General features: G+C 45.4%; 1 protein-coding gene across 1 annotated transcript in view; it reads left to right on the top strand.

The window, feature by feature from the left end:
- The first annotated feature begins 421 nt into the window (after positions 1-421).
- Positions 422-22,827, top strand: part of LOC147596711 (alpha/beta hydrolase domain-containing protein 17B-like) — a 63,295-nt gene continuing 40,889 nt past the window's right edge. Inside the window, exon 1 of the mRNA XM_086769507.1 lies at positions 422-888. Coding sequence (XP_086625633.1) covers positions 422-888 — 467 coding nt within the window. The remainder of the gene's footprint in view (positions 889-22,827) is intronic.

The raw sequence follows: 22,827 nt of genomic DNA, 5'->3' as shown, positions 1-22,827 counted from the left end.
TTGTAATTGTTCTTTGATATGTATAGTTTTCAAGGAGGTGAATGCTTCTGTTATTGCTTTAAGGAGAGAGACTTTATTGCCTCAAAAGAAGCTCCAAAACTTGTGTGGTGTGTTGGTTTGGTTTTTTTTTTTTGGTGGTGTTTGTTTTTTTTTTTTTTTTGGGTGGAGGGTGGTTTAGCTTTAACATCTGGCAGGGCTGTAGTTATTACTGTTTGTTTTTTTTTTAATAGCATGCTCATTTTAAAGCAGTTAATATAAAATAAGCAAATTTCTATGTAATAGTTTATATATTTTGTTAAATGTTTCCATGGAAATTGCTTGTTTATTGGAGAGATTAAGTTTGTATTTTTTATGAGGCTTTTTTTAATATGAGATTGTAACTAGAAACTGATATCACTCTCTTCCTATTTCAGACTAGAAGATGAATAATCTTTCCTTTAGTGAACTGTGTTGCCTCTTCTGTTGTCCACCATGCCCAGGGAAAATTGCTTCCAAACTGGCATTCTTACCTCCTGATCCTACGTACACATTGATTTGTGATGAGAGTGGTAGTTGCTGGACTCTACATCTCTTGGAGCGAGCAGACTGGCAGTATTCTTCTAGAGAAAAAGATGCCATTGAGTGTTTCATGACTAGAACAAGTAAAGGTAACAAGATTGCCTGCATGTTTGTGCGTTGCTCGCTTAATGCCAAGTATACTTTGCTCTTCTCACATGGAAATGCTGTTGACCTAGGTCAGATGAGCAGCTTTTATATAGGACTGGGTTCACGGATAAATTGCAACATATTCTCATATGATTATTCTGGATATGGTGCAAGTTCTGGGAAGCCAACAGAGAAGAATCTGTATGCTGACATTGATGCTGCTTGGGTGGCTCTTAGAACAAGGTAAGACATCTGTGGCCTTTTTTATTTTTGTGGTAGGTTGACCATTAGGTTGACCCTGGCTAGCAGCTAAGCATCCATCAGTGTGAGCTGCTTGCTCACTCCTCTCCCCTAGCAGGATGGGGGGGGGGGGAAGAGAATTGAAAGAGCAAAAGTGAGGAAAAACTCATGAGTTAAGTTTTTAATAAGTGAAGGGAGGGGGAACACAAGTGATGCAAAGGTAATCACTACCTCCCACAGGCAGACTGATGCCTAGCCAGTCTCCAAGCAACAGCTGCCTTGGAAAGCCTAACCTCCAGTTTTATTGCTGAATGTGGTGATGTATGCTGTGGACTATCCTTTTAGTCAATTTGGGTCAACTGTCCTGGTTTTGTCCCCTTTCAGCCTCTTGCTCACCCCCCGTCTATTTGGGGGTGGGGGGTGGGAGTGGTGGCAGCAGCAGAGTGAGAAACGGAGAAGGCCTTGACGTTGCACGAGCACTGTTCAGCTATAGCTAAAATATTGGTGTGTTATCAACACTGCTTTATTCTCAAGTCTAAAAGATGGCACTATACAAGCTGCTATGAAAAAATTTAACTGTCTCAGCCAGACCTAGTACAATTTTCCAGCACGCTTCCCAAATGGTTGTACTTGATCTGCACTAGTAGTTTAAATAGAAATACTGTATTTTTAGGATTAGATTAATAGATTCATATCAAACTTGGTTGGTGGTGTTTTATACTGAAGGTATTGTCAATATTTAGCAGAATTATTATATTGTGCTGATGTACTACAGAAATTGAAATATAAACTAATAAACTTTATTTAATTTTGTTATAGTTTATCTGTCCTCTCTGTCCAATTAAATGACAGAGATTGGCCAATTAAAAATTTGGTTTATTAAAGCAAGCGACCAGTAAGCAAATTCTCCCAGGAATTGTGGGCGAGGGTCTTCGGGGGCCTTTTGGAGGAAGGCTGTAGGTCTTCTTCATGGTGTACTTTTCACCTTTGCCTGGAATGTGCTGATCCTACAAGTTGGCAGCGTCCTTATCAGTCTGGGCCAATTCATGTCCTTGTTAACCACCCGTTTTCCTTGAGCAAGGAGATTTATGGGATGGATGCCATCCTATTTTCGAATCCTTGCTTAAGGATTAATCACTCCCTCGAGGTAATGTGAGACTGTTTCTCACTCCTCATGAAAACAGACTTCCCCCTCCCACTAATTGCTTCTTCAAACTATATGGTTAGAAAGTTACTGGTTTTATACCCTTTGTCTTCATGAGCCCCCCCCCCCCCCCTTCGCAGTCCTGCATGCTGTGTTTACATAGTCGGGTGCCTGTGGTCGACCTTGCGTATTTCATGTAACTTTCTTGTTCTGACAAAGTTTGATGAACAAACAGTTCACAGTTTATTACAAATTTCAGTTTTAGTTAAACAATTAAAGATACCCCAAATGGTGGTAAGTAAGGATTATCCTCAGTTGGAAGTCTCAGAAGAGAAGAAAAACCTATAATAATTGATTGTTCAGTAACTGAACCACTGATTTGAAGTGGGTGAGAGAAAAATGCAAATCTGCTCTTGTGCTGGTTTTGTTTAGTGGAGGGAGGGGAGCTACGATGGCAGCTTCTGCAAGAAAGCTGCCAGAAGTTTCCCTTTTGTCCGGTGGACCTGCCACTGGCCAGGGTCAAGCCAATTGGTGATGGAATGTTCCCTGGTAATGCTTCTGCAATAACGTATTTAAGAAAGGGAAAAATATTTTTTTTTTTTTTTTTTAAAAAAAAAAAGGGGGGGGTGGGAGAAGCTGAAGTAGGGGCAGAGAGGGGGAGGTGCAAGCCTTGTGGGCTTTGCAGGCCTCACCCTCTGGCCTCCTGCTGGGTGGCCATCTGGGCCTGATTAGGCCCAGCCCAGCTGCAGGAAGTGAAGAGAGGAGATGAGATGTGAAGAGAACCTGAGAGGCATCTGCCTGAGCCAGTTGTAAAGAACTTCTTGTGAGAGGAACAGCTGCAGATGCCAAGGTCAGTGAAGAAGGAGGGGGAGGAGTAATGCAGCTCCTGGCCAAGATTCCCCTGCAGCCTGTGGTGCAGCCCATGGTAAAGCAGGCTGTCCCTCTGCAGCCCATGGAGGCCCAGGGAGGAGCAGAGATCCACCTGCAGCCTGTGGGTGAGACTCCATGCTGGAGCAGGGGAGGAATGTGAGGAGTTCCTCCCCTGAGGAGGAAGGAGCAGAGTAAAGCGATGTGTGATGAACTGACTGTAACCCCCATTCCCTCGTCCCCTTGTGCTGCTTGGGGAGAGGAAGGAGGTAGAGATAATTGAACATAAAGTTAAGCCTGGGGAGAGGTGAGGGGGAAGCCTGTTTTTGTTCTCTTCCTCATTATCCTGCTTTGGTTTTATTAATACTAAATTGCAGTAGTTTTCCCCAAGTTGAGTCTACTTTTGCCCATAATGGTAACTTTAAGGATCTCTCCCTGTCCTTATCTCAAACCTCGAGCCTTCTTCTTATATTATCTCTCCCTGTTCCCTTGGAGGGTGAGGGGAGTAAGTGAGAGACTGTGTAGTCGGGTGGTCCTGAGTGGGGCTCAACCATGATAGTTCTTCAGATGCATCTGTTGCCTGCTTTTTGTTGGGAGGAGTAGTAGAAAGGGGACCCTGGCAAGACTGCAAGAGTTCTATTGTAGTGTTCTGGTCATCTTTGTTTCAGAATTCAGACTAGCAGCTACAGCCTATTGTTTTAGAGAGATTAAATGATAAGTTAAAAGATCATAAGAGGCATTCTCCAATAAATGTAAGAAGCCCAAGTGCCAAATAAATACAGCACTGCACATCCACTTCTTAAATTTGAGAGCTTTTTTCCACCGTGGCTTATTCCATTAAAAAAAAACCTCTTCTTGTTCTACAAATGCCCAAACTACAAAAAAAAAAAAAATTTGAGAATACTATCTGACCATAAGAATAGATGTTCACAAAATTAGCATCATATTGCTTATTTAGCAATAGAAAAGCTGTGAAAAACTGAATTTTGATGTTGTACAGTTTATTATGGTTGCATTGTCACAACTTGAGTATGCTGTTTAATAATATTAAGGATGTGACTTTGTGTAGGGACATGTGTAGAGATTGTGTAAATCTTTGGAGCCTGGTTGTTACAGTGAATTTTGAACTTGTTCCATGTAATTTAAACCATTTCACTGTTATTTTGGAGGAGACTATCCCTTTTCTGGGTTTTAAGTACACACATTGTCTTGAGTTTTTATTATGTTATAACAAGAGCTTGATGCTTTCTTTTTTAAAGAAGCATATATTTTAATCATATATTAAACCTCATGCAACCAGAGGGGGTAGGTATTTAGCCTCAGATATCTTTCTAAAACACTTCTATGTAGTTAGGCAAGTTCTGGCATTTCTCTTGATTATAGTAGAGAGTTAGGATATAACTAGACATCTGTAAACAAAGAGCTACAACAGGTGCATTGGTGACTGTGGTCTGTAGTTGACAGGTTATCTGGAAGATAGCTGCTTGATAAAAGACTCAGTAACATTGGCTGCAAATGTTATGTTTTTGGTCAATGTGGAAAACAAGCTATACGTATCAACAGAACAGAAGCAAAGTAGATTATGAAGCTTAATTGCTTGTTTACATGACTTTACAGGCTCTGTTACATGAATTAATTAGTAATTATCATATTTCCACCAAATAATGTCTGATTGAAAACATTAAAGGAAATGATTGAAAGTTGAATTCTCCCCTCTGTATTTCAGCAACCCATAGTATATCTTTCCCGATCAAATAAGATTATTGATCAGAATAACATCACATCTGAATATGATCTTAATACATTCCATTGGAATATACCCTTTTCTGAAGAGCCTTTGGGGAGGATGGACTCTAAATACATGCTCTGTATATTTACTTTTACCTTTCCAGTTTGGGAACGATTTCACCTCAAGCACATCTATTCCCTGCGTTTGTTTTTGTGTCAAAAACTTCTTTAGAAAACTGTAGTATGGTGTAAAAAGCTTGGATTTTTCTGCCCAATTTGTGGATTTTGCAAACATGAACTTTTTTTTTCATTAATTAAAAATTATTTGGTACTACTAGTTTCCCTTGTGCTACTTTCAGCAACTTTCCAACTGGTAGACCTGGTCTTGTCTTTGTATCTGAATATTGAATGGAGAGGGGACAAATCTAGCACATGACTTTGGGTATACTGGCTCCTATAATTTGGTTACCTGTCCATGGTATTCTCTTGAGCCCTGAAACACAGTGCTCAGCTCTGTTTAAGTACTCAATCAATATGTGGACCTAAATACAGCCTTTGAGCATTTGCTGCAATATTGATTCTCTTTTCTAGTGTAGCCTGTTTTGTCAGTATTACAATGGTTACATAATCAACATTTATGATGTCAGTGTTTTACAAAAACAAATCTGTGGATTGGTTTCTGGATGGTCATAAATATAGTTGTAACTCCTTTGAAATTCATGTTAATGGGATGAGAGAAGGGATCCTAGGCTTTCAAACCATGTCTCCCAGATTATGTGATGGGACAAAGAAAGGAACAGAGTAATTGTTATTGGGGGGGGGGGGGGGGGGGGGCTGATCACAGCTCTCTACAATCCCTTTTGTGAGAAATGGTATCATAGGACCCAGCGTTTAAAAGGTGTTTCTGGGGCAAGTGAAATACTGATGTGAATTTCATCTTACAGTCAACACAACTGCTTGTGGTGGAGATATGTTACTGTTTTATGTGGTATTTTGGATGGCCTTCTGTAAATTGGCACAACTTCCCAGTGGGGACTGGAGATGCAAGATGAAATAGTGAACTAATATTCAGGGGGATGGTGAGGTTAGTACAACACTGTTACTTAAAAGTGGCTACAGTAACAGTATGTGAATATTGTCATTCATGTAGATGTATATAGAAAGCTAATTTGGCAGCCAAATGCTTCCTGAATATATAGAGACAAAATATATTAATATCTCTTCACAACCTTGAATGCAAGGGGTATGTGAGCATAAATACACACACATACCCCACCTGTGTACAATTCTTGCAAGTTACATTGCAGCCCTTGTACTGGAGGCTGCTTCAATTTGTGAGGCAGCAGATGAGAAAAGGGAACAAGCAAATGCAGCTTCTGAGTTATCCCTGTTTTTCACCTGCTTTGAGTATTTGAATAGGAAGCAGTACTTAGTTGTATGGATGCTGACTCTGGAAGATAAGATAATTCACTGTCATCATCTTTGGGAAAGGTGTGCAGAGTGTTCCCATATTCATCGATGTGGGACTACATAAAAACTGCAAGTGAGGACAGTCATGACTGTCATAGCTATGAAATGTTGAAATGCCAGTAGTCATTCTGGGATATACTTATCTTCTGCTAAGGTCCGATGATCTCACGACTGATCTAGTGAGGCCCCTTTGAGCCCCACGTTGGGTGCCAAAAAGACTGCGGTAGTTCAGCCCCGATTGGACCAGACTGCGCAGTTTCTCTCTCACTCCCCCCACCTTCCGAGAGAACAGGGAGAGAAAATATAAAGAAAAACGGCTCGAGGTTTGAGATAAGGACAGGGAGAAATCCTTAAAGTTACCGTCACGGGCAAAACAGACTCGACTTGGGGAAAACTATTCATTTATTACTACAAACAGCAGGATAATGAGACAGAGAACAAGATAACCTCCATCCACCCCTCCCTCTTCCCAAGCTTAACATTATCTCTACTACCTTCCCCCCCCCGAGCGGCACAGGGGGGAAGAGGGAATGGGGGTTGCAGTCAGTTCATCATATGTTGTTTTACGCCACTGCTTCATGGTTGGGGGAAGAACTCCTCTCATTCCTCCCCTGCTCCATCGTGGGGTCCCTCCCACGGGCCACAGTCCTTTGTGAAACTGCTCTAGTGTGGGTCATCTCTTCCACAGGTGCAGTCTCTCCAGAACAGCTGTCCCAGCAGGCCCTCCACGGGCCACAGCTGCCCGTTACCGCTCCCAATTAAACTCAATCCTTATCTCAAATTCCTCGAGCCCCACGTTGGGCGCCAAAAAGACTGTGGTGGTTTAGCCCGGATCACCACACAGTTTTCTTATTCACCCTGCCCCTACCTAGTGGGACAGGGGAGAGAAATTGGGAAGAAAGGAAAACTCGTGGGTTGAGATAAAAACAGTTTACTAAAAATACTAAAAACTACAAAGCTAACAGGATATAAGGATATTAATATATACAAAATATACAAAATGAACAATGTCCAATTTCTCACCACCCGATGTCCGAATGACCGACGCAGCCCGTCCTGAGCAGCGATCACAGGAACAACACCGAGCAGCAAGCAAAGGGGGAGAGCAAGCTAGCAAGGTAGAGGGAACGATGCCAGCAAGCAAGAGAGAAGAAAAGGATGCCAAGGGTGCCCAAACGGATACCCGACAAGAAAAGGAATAACTGAAAATGATGCCCCCTCCCATGGGCAACCCCCACTTATATACTGAGCATGACGTTTATGGCATGGAATACTCTCTTTGGCCAGTTTAGGTCAATTATTCTGTCTGTCTTTTGCCCAGCTTCCTGCATCTGCACGTTAACGAGACTTGGAAAGCCAGACAGTGTCCTTGGTCTCATTAAAAACAACTCGTATCATCAGAATGTTTTTATCAACATTCTTCACACACAAAATCCAAAACACACCAGCTACTGAGAAGAAAATTAACTCCGTCCCTGCTGAAACCAGGACACCTAGTCTGTGAAGGCCTTTCACATCCTAGCAAGGAGAGATGTTTAATCATCTCCAGGCAAATGCAGGGTGAGGGGTGTTCAAACAGATACCTGAAAGGTTGCTTTATGACAGATCTAACTTTAGGAAGCTGTTGTAGTTCAGCCCTGATTGGGACCAGACCACTCCGTCTCTCTCTCACTCCCCCTACCCTCCAGTGGGACAGAAGGGAGAATTGGTAAACAAACAAACAAACAAAAAAAACAAAACCAGCAAAAACACATGGGTTGAGATTGAACAAAAAGCAAATTTATCAGCAATAACAAAAGAAAACAAAACAGTGATGAAATACAAACACAGTATAATGGCTTACAACAAAGCTCCGCACCCACTTTCTTCCCACATAGCAAAAGGCTCCCCTCAGCACCCTCCTCACTTAGATACTGAGCATGATGGCCCATGGGATGGAACAGCCCTTTGGCTCATTTGGGTAAATTAACCCGAGCTCTTAGCTAATCAGTTACTGCAGCTGGGTGACCCAGCAATAGGGTCTACCAGCTTCAGTTCTCCACCCAGCTCAGGTGAATATTAACTCTATCTTAGCCAGAACCAGGACAGAAGCCAAACCCCCTTGTCACTGTTCCTTACTGTGGACCTCACTTGGATCCTGGGCCCTCTTATCTGCTTCTGTCCTGGTTTTGGCAGGGATGGAGTTAATTTTTCCTCTCAGTAGCTGATGTGTTTTGGATTTCATGTGTGAAGAATGTTGATAAACACCCTGATGATACCAGTTATTACGAATGAGACCAAGGACACTGTCCTGCTTTCCAAGTCATGCTAATTTGCAGATGCAGGAAGCTGGGAGAGAGACAGACAGAACAGTTGACCCAAACTGGCTGTTGTAGCTCAGCCCCACTCGGGACCAGACTACACAGTCTCTCTCTCGCTTCCCGCCCCCTCTGAGAGAATAGGAGGAGATGATATAAGAAAAACAGCTCAAGGTTTGAGATAGGGAGAAATCCTTAAACTTACCATCACGGGCAAAACAGACTCGACTTGGGGAAAAGTATTCATTTATTTCTAAAACTAGCAGGAGCATGAGACAGGGAACAAGATAACCTCCTCCCACCCCTCCCTCTTCCCAAGCTTAACATTATCTCTACTACCTCCCCTCCCAGGTGGCACAGGGGGGGAAAAAGGGAATGGGGGTCGCAGTCAGTTCATCACGCATTGTTTTATGCTGCTGTGTCATCGTCAGGGGAAGAACTTTTCACATTCCTCCTCTGCTCCAGCGTGGGGTTCCCTCCCACGGGCCACAGTCCTTTGTGAAACTGCTCCGGCATGGGTCATCTCTTCCACAGGGTGCAGTCCCTCCAGAACAGCTGCCCCAGAGGGCCCTCCATGGGCCACAGCCTCCTTCAGGCCTCCACCTGCTCTGGCGTGGGGTCCTCCATGGGCTGCAGGTGGATCTCTGCCCCTCTGTGGACCTCCATGGGCTGCAGGGGGACAATCTGCTCCACCATGGTCATCACCACAGGCTGCAGGGGAATCTTGTCCAGGAGCCACATTACTCCTCCCCCTCCTTCTTCACTGACCTTGGCGTCTGCAGCCGTTCCTCACAACAGGCTGGCAGACGCCTCTCAGGATCCTTTTTACATCTTGTTCACTTCTCATCTGCTCTCAACTTCTTGCAGCCAGGCTGGACCAAGTCGGGCCCAGTCGGCTGCCTGGCAAGAGGCCAGAGGGTGAGGCCTGCAAGGCCCATGAGGCTCGTGCCTCCCCCTCTCTGCCCCCGCTCAGCTGCTTCATATCTTCTCCTCTCCTTCTCCTTTTTTTCTGTTTTCCCCTACTTAAATACGTTATTGCAGAGGCATTATCACGGGATGTTCTGCTACCAATTGGCTTGGCCTTGGCCAGCAGCGGGTCCACCCTAGGCCCGGCCGAGTCCACTAAACAAAGGGGAGCAACTTCTAGCAGTTTCCTACAGAAGCTACCACCTTAGGCCCCCCCTCACTAACAAAACCAGAACACTGGCCAAAGAGAGTATTCCATGCCATAAACGTCATGCTCAGTATATAAGTGGGGGCAGGCGAGGGTGGGTATCTGCCTTCCTGGCATCCATCTTTCCTGCTCGTTTTGCTGGCATCGTTCCCTCTACCTTGCTGGCTCCCTTTTGCTCCTTTCTTTGCTGCTTGGTTTTGCTTCCGTGATCGCTGCTCGGGACGGGCTGTATCGGTCATTGGGACATCGGGTGGTGAGAAAACATATATTGTTCACTTTGTATATTTTTAATATCCTTATATTCTGTTGTTACTGTAATTTTCCCTTTTTATTTTAGTAAATTGTCTTCATCTCAACCCACGAGTTCTCCTTCCTTCCCAATTCTCTCCCCCATCCCCCTGGGGAGGGGGAGGGTGAGCGAGAAACTGTGTGGTGATTCGGGCTAAACCATCACAGTCTTTTTGGCGCCCAACATGGGGCCCGAAGGGTTAAGGTAATGACAGATCTGACTAGAGTGTGTTAAAGTTGTTATTCTATTTGAGTCCCTGGTCACAATGTTGTACTATGTGTTCACATGGTGGTGTTATGTCTGTCCTAAGTTGCATCACATATTTCCTTTGATGCTGTTTATCATTTGTCGGAAATGGATGAGAATTCTTATTTTGTTGTACCGGGCACTACTGGCTTATGGTATGATGACATCACTGGTCATGAAATCAGTCTGGTTCTTGTTTTTGGCATTGCTGGCAACTCCATACTTTGGATGCCATTTTGCAAGAATTATTAGTAATCGCACATTTTTCTTTTTCTCCTTGGAGAACCAATCTATGGGGAAGTCAGAGGAGGGTACCTTCCCCTACTCCTTTACCTTCCCTTTTTCCTTCAAGCGAGTCACATCAGCTGTTGAGAATTTTGAATATCCTTGGGATGTGCAAGCCAGCATACTCCTATTGCTCTGTCTCCTGAATATGTTTCATATGTTGTTTAGGATTAAACAACTATTTTAAAAAATCACCCAGAGATCTGCCTCGAGGTTGGAGGGGCAGGGGTGGCATGGCATGTGGGAGAATATGGGCAGGTACCTAGAGAACTTCTCACCTCCAATGGTCTGGAACTTCACTCCCGAACAACTACAGAATCCTGATGAAGTGATCGAATATTTGAAAGAAAAATGCCATGGCTATTCTAAAGAGGCAAAGCTTATTGCTTTGTGTTGGGCAATGACTAGTATCTTCCAAACACTGCTTAACGTTATGCAGCACCTTCAGGAAGAAGGGAGAAAAAATCAACCGACCGATACCATGGCTACTCCAGCCCCAGCTACCGGCACTGCGGCTAATCCAGCCCCAGTTACCGGCCCTGCGGCTACTCCAACTCTAGCTACTGGCACTGCAGCCAAATCAGAGAACCAACCTGTGTCAGTATCGGTCGCCCCTGTACAGAAGAAGAAATCTTGGAAGCGAAAGTCAGCTCGTTTAGTAAGGGATGAGGAAAAACCAGGACCATCATGAGCAGAGGAGGAGGAAGAGGAACTAATTTATGAGACTGAAACCACCTGATCCCTATCCCTGAATGAGTTGCGAGACATACGAAAAGATTTTGGCTGCCGTCCAGGCGAGCACTTTCTCACCTGGCTGCTTCGATGCTGGGATAATGGGGCCAGTAGCCTGGAATTAGAAGGTAAGGAAGCTAAACAGCTGGGATCCCTTTCTAGGGAAGCAGGCATTGACAAAGTGATTGGAAGAGGTGCACAAGCTCTCAGCCTCTGGAGGTGACTCCTATCAAGGATGAAGGGAAGATATCCCTTCAAGGAAGATGTCACCTATCACCCAGGCAAGTGGACCACCATGGAGAGAGGTATCCAGGACCTAAGGGAATTAGCTGTGCTGGAAGCCATTTATAGTGACCTAGACAGTGAGGAGTCACCCCAAGATCCAGGTGAAGTCCGGTGCACACGACTCATGTGGCGGAAGTTTCTACAGAGTGTACCATCATCATATGCCAATTCATTGGCAATTATGCTCTGGAAAGAGGGAGAGGGACCAACAATAGATGAATTGGCTAGTCAGCTCCGGCAATATGAAGACACTCTCTCTTCTTCCCTTGTCTCAGCTGTGGAGAAACTGTCTCGGGAGGTCCAGCAGTTAAAAGAGGATAGGTCCTACTCCCCGCCCATACAGAGCAGTATTTCAGCTATTAGGAGTAAACGTTTCCCTGCTCAAGAGAGACGGTACACACGGCGAGGAATCCTGTGGTTTACCTTGCATGACCAAGGAGAGGACATGAGGAAGTGGGATGGGAAACCTACCTCAGACCTAGAGGCACGGGTACGTGAGCTGCAGGGAAAAACATTTGCAAATAGAAGTTCTCCCCGGAAAACTGCTGCTCTGGTCTCCAGTGGACAGTTCCCCAGACGGAATAGAAGGGCTGATCTTACCTATGATCCTATGGAAGGGAATTCTAATTCATATTCACAGGAAGTGAGCGATGAATATTATGAACAGGATTAGAGGGGCCCTGCCTCCAGCCAGGCGGAGGAGAGGGACAACAGAGTTTATTGGACTGTATGGATTAAATGGCCTGGCACATCAGACCCACGAGAGTACAAGGCTCTAGTAGACACTGGTGCACAGTGTACCCTAATGCCATCAAGCTATAAAGGGGCACAACCCATTTGTATTTCTGGAGTGACAGGAGGATCCCAAGAGCTGACTGTATTGGAGGCTGAAGTAAGTTTGACTGGAAATGAGTGGCAGAAGCACCCCATAGTGACTGGCCCAGATGCTCCATGCATTCTTGGTATAGATTACCTCAGGAGAGGGTATTTCAAAGACCCAAGAGGGTATCGGTGGGCTTTTGGTATAGCCACTGTGGAGACGGAGGAGAATAAACAGCTGGCCACCTTGCCCAAGCTCTCAAAGGACCCTTCTGTTGTGGGATTACTGAAGGTTGAGGAACAACAGGTACCAATTGCTACCACCACAGTGCACCGGCGGCAATACCGCACCAACCGAGACTCCATAATACCCATCCTCAAGCTGATTCGTCGACTGGAGAGCCAGGGAGTGATCAGCAAGTCCCACTCACCCTTCCACAGTCCCATATGGCCAGTGAGAAAATCTAATGGAGAGTGGAGGTTAACAGTGGACTATCGTGGCCTAAATGAAGTTATGCCACCACTGAGTGCTGCCGTGCCAGACATGCTAGAACTTCAGTATGAACTGGAGTCAAAAGCAGCCAAGTGGTATGCCACCATCGATATTGCCAATGTGTTCTTCTCCATCCCTTTGGCAGCAGAATGCAGGCCACAGTTTGCTGTCACTTGGAGGGGTGTCCAGTACACCTGGAATCGATTGCCCCAAGGGTGGAAACACAGCCCCACCATTTGCCATGGGCTGATCCAGGCTGCACTGGAAAAGGGTGGAGCTCCAGAACACCTGCAGTACATTGATGACATCATCGTATGGGGCAACACAGCAGAAGAAGTTTTTCAAAAAGGGGAGCAAATATTCCAAATCCTTCTGAAATCCGGTTTTGCCATAAAACGAAGCAAAGTCAAGGGGCCTGCACAAGAGATCCAGTTTTTAGGAGTAAAATGGCAAGATGGACGTCGTCACATTCCAATGGATGTGGTCAACAAAATAACAGCTATGGCTCCACCAACTGACAAAAAGGAAACACAGGCTTTCCTGGGTGTTGTGGGTTTCTGGAGGATGCATATTCCAAATTACAGTATGATTGTAAGCCCTCTCTATGAAGTGACTCGAAAGAGGAACGATTTTAAATGGGGCCCTGAACAGTGACAAGCCTTTGAACAAATTAAACAGGAGATTGTTCATGCAGTAGCCCTTGGGCCAGTCCGGAGAGGACAAGATGTGAAAAACATCCTCTACACCGCAGCTGGGGAGAATGGCCCTACCTGGAGTCTTTGGCAAAGAACACCAGGGGAGACTCGAGGTCGACCCCTAGGCTTTTGGAGCCGGGGATGTAGAGGTTCTGAGGCCTGCTGTACTCCAACTGAAAAAGAGATACTGGCAGCATATGAAGGAGTTTGAGCTGCTTCAGAAGTGATTGGTACTGAAGCACAGCTCCTCCTGACACCCCGATTGCCAGTACTGGGCTGGATGTTCAAAGGGAAGGTCCCCTCTACACATCATGCAACTGATGCTACGTGGAGTAAGTGGGTCACACTGATCACACAGCGAGCCTGAATAGGAAACCCCAATCACCCAGGAATCTTAGAAGTAATCACAGGTTGGCCAGAAGGCAAAGATTTTGGAATGCCGCCAGAGGAAGAGGTGACACGTGCTGAAGAAGCCCCACCATATAATAATTTACCAGAAGATGAGAAGAGATACGCCCTGTTCACTGATGGGTCCTGTTGCATTGTAGGAAAACATCGAAAGTGGAAAGCTGCTGTGTGGAGTCCTACACTACGAGTGGCAGAAGCCACTGAAGGCCAAGGTGAATGGAGTCAGTTTGCAGAGGTGAAGGCCATCCAGTTGGCTTTAGACATCGCTGAACGGGAAAAATGGCCAAAGCTCTGTCTCTACACTGACTCATGGATGGTGGCAAATGCTCTGTGGGGGTGGTTAAAGCAGTGGAAGCAGAGCAACTGGCAGCGCAGAGGCAAGCCCATCTGGGCTGCCGCATTGTGGCAAGATATTGCTGCCTGGCTAGAGAATCTTGTTGTATAAGTATGTCACGTAGATGCCCACGTACCCAAGAGTCGAGCCACGGAAGAACACCATAATAACCAAAGGGTGGATCAAGGCTGCTAAGATTAAAGTTTCCCAAATGGACCTAGACTGGCAACACAGAGGTGAACTATTTTTAGCTCGGTGGGCTCATGACACCTTGGGCCATCAAGGAAGAGACGCAACATACAAATGGGCTCGTGATTGAGGGGTGGACTTGACCATGGATACCATTGCACAGGTTATCCATGAATGTGAAATATGCGCTGCAATTAAGCAAGCCAAGTGGTTAAAGCCTCTTTGGTATGGAGGACAATGGCTGAAGTATAAATATGGAGAGGCCTGGCAAATTGATTACATTACACTCCCACAAACCTGTCAAGGCAAGTGCCATGTGCTTACAATGGTGGAAGCCACCACTGGGTGGCTAGAGACCTATCCCGTACCCCATGCCACCGCCCCAAACACTATCCTGGGCCTTAAGAAGCAAGTTCTCTGGCGACATGGTACTCCAGAAAGAATTGAGTCAGACAACAGGACTCATTTCCGAAACAACCTCATAGACACCTGGGCCAAAGAGCATGGCATTGAGTGGGTATATCACATCCCCTATCATGCACCAGCCTCCGGGAAAATCAAAGGGTACAATGGACTGCTGAAAACTATGCTGAGAGCAATGGGTGGTGGAACCTTCAAAAATTGGGATACACATTTAGCAAAAGCCACTTGGTTAGTCAACACTCGGGGATCCATCAATCAAGCTGGCCCTGCCCAATCTGAACTGTTACATATTGTAGAGGATGATAAAGTCCCTGTGGTGCATCTAAGGAATATGTTAGGAAAGGCGGTCTGGGTTATTCCTCCCCTGGGCAAAGGCAAACCCACCCGTGGGATTGCTTTTGCTCAAGGACCTGGATGTACTTCGTGGGTGATGCGGGAGGATGGGGAAGTTCGATGTGTACCTCAAGGAGATCTGATTTTAGGTGAGAACAGCCAATAATTTGAACTGTATATAATAATTTCTGTAGTTCTTATATGTCATATCAAAGGTATTGCAGCAAGGAACACCCTGACCAGTGAAGAATGAGCTTCAATAAAACCAAGAGAGATGCAACGATGATGGAACAGGAACTAGCGCCCAACAATTTCCTCAAGATCAACATCTTCAACTCGCAGACCATGGACATGATACACCAGCCACGCCAGATGCACCAACTGCGAGTTCCAGATGCAGCATGCAACAACCTCATACTACATACCATCTCTCTTGTCCTGAAAGACTGTTATGACATATGGAACCCAAAGTCATGGACTAAATGAACTCAACAGACTTTGGAGGGATAGCCCATAGATTGAAGGAGTTACATCTGTGTGTGTATATATATATGTATACACATGACGTAGATGGTATAGAATAAGGAGTGGATACTGTCCTGGTTTTGGCAGGGATGGAGTTAATTTTTCCTCTCAGTAGCTGGTATGTTTTGGATTTCGTGTGTGAAGAATGTTGATAAACACCCTGATGATACCAGTTGTTGTGAATGAGACCAAGGACACCGTCCTAGTCTCGCTAATTTGCAGATGCAGGAAGCTGGGAGAAAGACAGACAGAATAATTGATCCAAACTGGCCAAAGAGAGTGTTCCATGACATAAACGTCATGCTCAGTATATAAGTGGGGGCAGGCCAGGGTGGGTATCTGCCTTCCTGGCATCCATCTTTGCTCCTGTTTTGCTGGCATCGTTCCCTCTACCTTGCTGGCTCCCTTTTGCTCCTTTCTTTGCTGCTTGGTTTTGCTTCCGTGATCGCTGCTCGGGACGGGCTGTATCGGTCATTGGGACATCGGGTGGTGAGAAATCCTGCATTGTTCACTTTGTATATTTTTAATATCCTTATATTCTGTTGTTACTGTAATTTTCCCTTGTTATTTTAGTAAATTGTCTTCATCTCAACCCATGAGTTTTCCTTCCTTCCCAATTCTCTCCCCTATCCCCCTGGGGAGGGGGAGGGTGAGCAAGAAACTGTGGTGATTCGGGCTAAACCATCACAGCTTCACAGGTCTCCTATTTGCCAGATAGTCCATTTTTAATGTTTGCTAGCCAACAAATGCATCTATAGTATCTTCTGGTCACTGCCTAGATGGCCTGATCTAACTGACTGAGGCAAGTTCTGTGTTTCCTTATCAGAAGAATCTAGGTCTTGCTCACTGGCTCTAGCAGTGAATACAAGAATATATCATAGAATCATAGAATGGTTAGGGTTGGAAAGGACCCTCAAGGGTCATCTAGTCCAACCCCCCTGCAAGGAGCAGGGACATCTCCAACTAGATCAGATTGCTCAGAGACTCATCCAACCTGGCCTTGAACGTTTCAAGGGATGGGGCATCCACCACCTCTCTGGGCAACCTGTTCCAGTGTTCCACCACCCTCAGTGTAAAAATTTTTTTCCTAATATCTAATCTGAATCTACCTCCCTCTATTTTAAAACCATTACTCCTTGTCCTATCGCAACAGGCCCTACTGAACAGCCTCTCCCCATCTTTCCTGTAGGCCCCCTTGAGGTACTGGAAGACCGCTATCAGGTCTCCCCGGAACCTCCTCTTCTCCAGGCTGAACAGGCCCAGCTCTCTCAGCCTGTCCTCATAAGAGAGGTGCTCCAGCCCTCTAATCATCTTCGTGGCCTCCTCTGGACCCTCTCCAACAATCCCACATCCTTCTTATGTTGGGGACTCCAGAGCTGGATGCAGTGCTCCAGGTGGGGTTTCACCAGAGCTGAGTAGAGGGGCAGAATCACCTCTCTCAACCTGCTGGTCATGCTCCTTTTGATGCAGCCTAGGATGCGGTTGGCCTTCTGGGCCACAAGGGCGCATTGCCTGCTCATGTTAAGCTTCTCATCCACCAGCACTCCCAAGTCCCTCTCCTCAGGGCTGCTCTTGATCCATTTTCCTCCCAGCCTATATTTGTGCCTGGGATTGCCATGACCCAGGTGCAGGACCTTGCCCTTGGCCTGGTTGAACTTCATGAGGTTGGCACGGGCCCACCTCTCCAGCCTGTCAAGGTCCCTCTGGGTGGCATCCCTCCCTTCCAGCATGTTGGTGGCACCACACAGCTTGGTGTCGTCCGTGAACTTGCTGTGGGTGCACTCTATCCCACTGTCCATGTCGCTGTCAAAGATGTTGAACAGGGCCGGGCCCAGCACAGACCCCTGAGGGACGCCACTCGTGACCGGTCTCCACCTGGACATGGAGCCGTTGACCACCACTCTCTGAGTGCGGCCATCCAGCCAATTCCTTATCCACCGAGTGGTCCATCCATCAAACCCATTCCTCTCTAGTTTAGAGAGAATGATGTCATGTGGGACAGTGCCAAATGCCTTGCACAAGTCCAGGTAGATTATATCCATTGCTCGTCCCTTGTCCGCCGATGCTGTCACCAATTGTCTATATTCTTGTCTAATAACTTAAGTCTTTCCTCCTTTCTGTCAGTATTGATGCTTTGGCTTTAAAGTTAAGTCAAAAAGTGACCACTGACATCTGCAAATGATAGTAATTGTACAAGATGATATTACTTGTATTTGTAGCATAAGAGTAAGAAAAACATAGTTTGCTGCAGGCATTGGCTTTGTAGGAATAGAAACTGCTCATTCATAATTTTACAGCTCATAGACCATAAGAATAAAGACTACTTAACATCAATACTTCCTACTATATTAGGTAAACGTTTACGAGGTGAATACTTTTATCCAGCTCTTCTGGTTTTGTTTAGTGAGGGGGGGCTACAGTGGTATCTTCTGTAAGAAGCTGCTAGAAGTTGTTCCCCTTTGTTCAGTGGACTCGGCCAGGCCTAGGGCGGACCTGCTGCTGGCCAGGGCCGAGCCAATTGGTGACAGAATGTTCCCTGATAATGTCTCTGGGACAATGTATTTAAGAAGGGAGGGGAAGTAGTGAAGAAGCAGAAGTGGATGGCAGAAAGGAGGAGGCACAGTATTTCTGGGCCTTGTGGCCCTTACCATCTGGCCTCCTGCTGGGTGGCCACCTGGGCCTGGCCCAGCCCAGCTGCAAGAAGTGGAGAGGAGAGGTGAAAGAACCTGAGAGGTGTCTGCCTGAGCCCATTGTGAAGAATCTCTTATGAGAGGAACGGCTGCAGATGCCAAGGTCAGTGAAGAAGGAGGGGGAGGAGTAATGCTGCTCCTGGCCAAGATTCCCCTGCAGCCTGTGGTGAAGACCATGGTGGAGGAGGTTGTCCCCCTGCAGCCCATGGAGGCCCACAGAGGAGTGGAGATCCACCTGCAGCCCATGGGAGGGACCTCATGCTGGAGCAGGGGAGGAATGTGAGTTCTTTCCTCAGTGATAAAGCAGCAGCGTAAAACCACATGTGATGAACTGACTGTAACCCCCATTCCCTCTTCCCTCCTGTGCTGCTTGGTGGGGGGAAGGAGGTAGAGATAATGTTAAGCCCGGGAACAGGGGAGGGGTGGGGGGAGGTTATCTTGTTCTCTGTCTCATTATCCTGCTTTGGTTTTAATAATAAATGAATAGTTTTCCCCAAGTTGAGTCTGTTCTGCCTGTGTAACAGTAACTTTAAGGATTTCTCCCTGTCCTTATATCAAACCTTGAGCCTTCTTATGTGATCTCTTCCTGTTCCCTTGGAGGGTGGGGGGAGTGAGAGAGAGACTGCGTAGTCTGGTCCCGAGAGGGGCTGAACTACAGGACCAGCTTTGCTGCAAGCAAAGAAATAGACCATGAAAACTCAAGTGAATGCTCTTGATGTTTTCATGCTGCTATTTTTACTGAGCTGAAGCTTCAATATTGGAGGTGTTCAGAGCCTCATGTTTAATGTGCAAGCTTCAAAATATCACCCAAAGAAAATGGCATTGACATAGCTATAAAGGAAAGTATTATATAGTCTCGGAATTACATGTTCTGTCACTGTGGTACCAGAACTGTTTTTGTTCTCATTAATGTTTGTCAGGGAGAACTGAGAGTTGCAATGGCTGAGGTCTAACCACAGCTCTGCCTCTGTCTTCCTATCTCCCTGTATCCAATTATTTAGGCTGAAACTTCCATAAGTTGTTCCAGTGTTTTTGCTGTGGATATCCTAACCATAATAAACATCTTATATGTTTGTCTGGCTGGAAAGAGGTGGTTCCAAACACCTAGGTTACCTTACAGTGAATAATGGACTGGGTGCTTATAATGGTTGATTAATACAATGGAAAAAAGTGTTGTGAGTCACCTAGGGGCTCCTCAAGCACTTGCATGCTGATTGGAGCGTTGCTTAGAATTAGATAATAGGAAACACTTATGTATGTGAATTTAAGCACTTCTGCCCATGCAGGAACCAGCACTAAACTGAGTAAAGTTCTCTAGTTCAAACAGTACAGGAGAGTAAAGTTCACCTTCTGTAGTGTAGATTGGTTGTTAAAAGACCTACTGTAGTTCCTATATTATACCATTGATAATATTTCCCATGAAGCACTCTGTCTTGCTGAAAGTTGGGCTACTGTTCAAACAGGAAAGTAGCAACTGTGGCATGGAAGAACAGCAAGATGGAGCTTGGGGGTGGAGACTGATAGTTAAGATACTATGCTGGGAAGGGTGCTTGTGCCCCAATTTCTTCTAAAGCTAAGGAATTTCATGTTAGGTAGACATTGGAAATGCTCTGCGCTTCTAGCACACGAGTACATTTTTCTGTTTGTTTATATTTACACATCTAGAGAGAAATATCAACTGAACTGCTTTAATGACTATTTTACCCAATTAATTTCCTTAGATATTCTTACTTTGCTTTAAAAATACATACTCAAATTCTGATTGATTTTTCATTTTCTTTTCTGAAGTCCCTATTGTGTTTTCTACACTGAACTGCAGAAACAGTGCTGTAGTAAATTCCTTTTGTTTTGTCTTGTACAAATTGTAAAAGAGTATATTATTTTCATTTGTCTTCCTTCTTCCCACTTAAATGTGTACAAGATTTTCTTGGTGGATGAATAGGGAGAGTAAATATATATATAAATAAATATTGATGCACTTGTCTGATGAGCACTCCACACTTGCAGATCCCCTTGAAGATCAGCATGGACCCTCTGCCTGTCTGCTATCCCAACCTGGACCTGGGGCTTACTACTTGCAGGCTAGTCCAGCTTGAAGTTTTCTAGTGAGTTACACATGGGCACCAGGAAGATGCAATCACTTCCCCTCTGCTCACCAACAACTGGTGTCCAGGTACATGGGCTTGTGACCCAAAGCTCTGTTCCAGTTGCTGATACTGAGCCCCCATAATTGCTTCATTCATCCTATTCCCTCCCAGTAGTAGCTGGTTCTCAGGATACATGCCATTCCCACCCCAGTGACTGGTGCCCAAGACTCTGTCTGGCACTGAGACTTCCACTTGCTACAGTTGCTGACACTGCAGGCCCAGGGATGCTTACACCCCTGGTCTGACTCAAGTTCCTGACCCCATATCTGCTCACACTGGTCTCACCAGTAGTAGCTGATGCTTAGTCCTTGTAGCACCCGCATGCATGAGATAGGTAAGAAAAGATTTAATAAGAAGATAGGACAGACTGCAGCAATTGGGTGTAGGGCTCAGTCAAACAAGTATACTGACCGGCCCCATTTTACACCCAACTAGCCCCTCTTATACCCTTTTCTGTCTGTTCCTCCCCAATTCCCTTCCCCTGCACATTCTCTCCTCAGTTGGCATAGTTCTGCTGCCCACCCCACCCCCCCCCCCAAATATTCCAAATCCTCTTGTTTCCCACTTACCAGTTACAAAATCCAGATGTCCTTCTCCAAAGATATGCCTGGAGTTTAATGGCCTATTAATTAGTAACTGGAGACTTTTTACTTTGGCATCATCTCCATTATCCCTTGTCTACCAGATTTGTGTCTCTGTGTTCTTGTTTATGCTTTCCCTCTTTACTTTTTTTACCCTTTTTCATTGAAAAGGTCCTTGATTAGATAGCCTCAATGAAGCAGAAGCTCTCACTTTCCACAAAGCCTTACAGGGAAAAGCAGTCTAAATTTATAATGAAGAGAAATTTTGCCAGTAAAACAAATGTACCAGTAACTTTGTAAAGTTTAGAAAAGGCCAAACCAGTGTGAGAAAGGCTGAGGTGCAGTTTGTTGATTGATATTGATGCATATGTTACGGCCCGGAGCCGTAGCAGGTTTGTGATTCCCTCGGACTAAATTAAGGTGAACCGACACCAAACGATTGATTTAGGATTTTATTTAACATTTGGAGGAACGACTTAACTTTGAAAACTTGGAAGGCATAAAGGGGGTTGATAGCCAGGGCTCTTAGTGGAATATTTCTAAGAAGGAAAAGGAAACAGAAAAGAGATATCACCGCCCTTGGATCCAGAGATGACGATGACGGGCGGGCGCGCGGTGTGATGGTCTTCCGGTGGGGGGCTCGCCACGCGGCTTCCTCAGGCAGTATCTTTTATAGTCTAATCCCTGCCTCCAGTTATGCCCCTTGAAGACTGGTATGGCCTGGTTCCAGAGAGTTCTGAGTCCTCTGTGCAGGCGCAAAGCGGGTGCTGAATGTGAGGGGTGGTCGGAAGCCCCCTCCTCAGATGACCGCTGTGTGACCCCTGACCATGTATGGCAAGTCGTTAACAGGGGCCTGGGGAGCTGCACATCCCCCATGCGGCCTCCACCTCCCCTATGCCGACTGCACTCTGTGCCACAGCTACAACAGTGTTTGAGACATTAACTCTTTCAGTCCCTGACAGCATGGACTATGGCCTTGCTTTCCATAAAACATAGTTCCCTTTTTTTAGCAGTGTTAATGGCATAGACTGTAGAAGAATGTCAATCTGAGTTGAGGAAGAGGTATATGCTCATAAACTTTATTCATGGCATAGAATGTATATAGCTAAAGATGTGGAACATGTTCATGCTCTTCATGTTCTGCAATTTGCAGCTGTAATCTCGTGTGTTGCATGCATGATGGCAAAAGGTCCTGAAACCTGCATTTAAAACTTCCTCAAGATGTGCCCTAAGTGCTGCTGTCACTTAGCTATGTGTGTTGCAATAGCTTCACAAACAGTAGCCTCTCTAGAGCATAAGGGCCAGCAAAATGTACTATGGTAATTTCAGCTGGTATCTTCTTGTTTAAGGTGACTAAAGTCTAAAAAAAAAAATCACTTGTTACAGCCAGACATGCATTTGTCAGTTTGCATGTCAGTGATGGTAACAATATATATCTGATCAGTAGGGAAAGGAAAAAAAGATTACTGTCTCTAAGATAAGTGTTTAGAAAAATATAGAAAAGGTCTCTTGCTACAGAGGGAAAGGCAAAAATATAAAGGAAATTATAAAGGAGTTTCTGCTAGAGCATGTGTTGCTTGTCTGATCCCGAAGACAGCCAGGACAAAGGAATAGAAAACTAGTTACTATCCTACTCCCCAAAGAGATTAGTTCAGTTTACTAAGGTAGATGGCAAGCCCCAGTGAGGGGGAACAGGTGGTGGAAGATGCAAATAGGAAAGTGGTTTTGTACTCCTTGACAATATATTGGCTTAACAGGAACATTAACCTGCATCTTTAGCATGCTAAT

The sequence above is a fragment of the Chlamydotis macqueenii genome, chromosome W, assembly GCF_036417535.1.
Source record: "Chlamydotis macqueenii isolate bChlMac1 chromosome W, bChlMac1.mat, whole genome shotgun sequence".
Classification (NCBI taxonomy): Eukaryota; Metazoa; Chordata; class Aves; order Otidiformes; family Otididae; genus Chlamydotis; species Chlamydotis macqueenii.
Note: the sequence above shows the minus strand (reverse complement) of the source record. Positions and strands in the feature narration are given on the sequence as shown.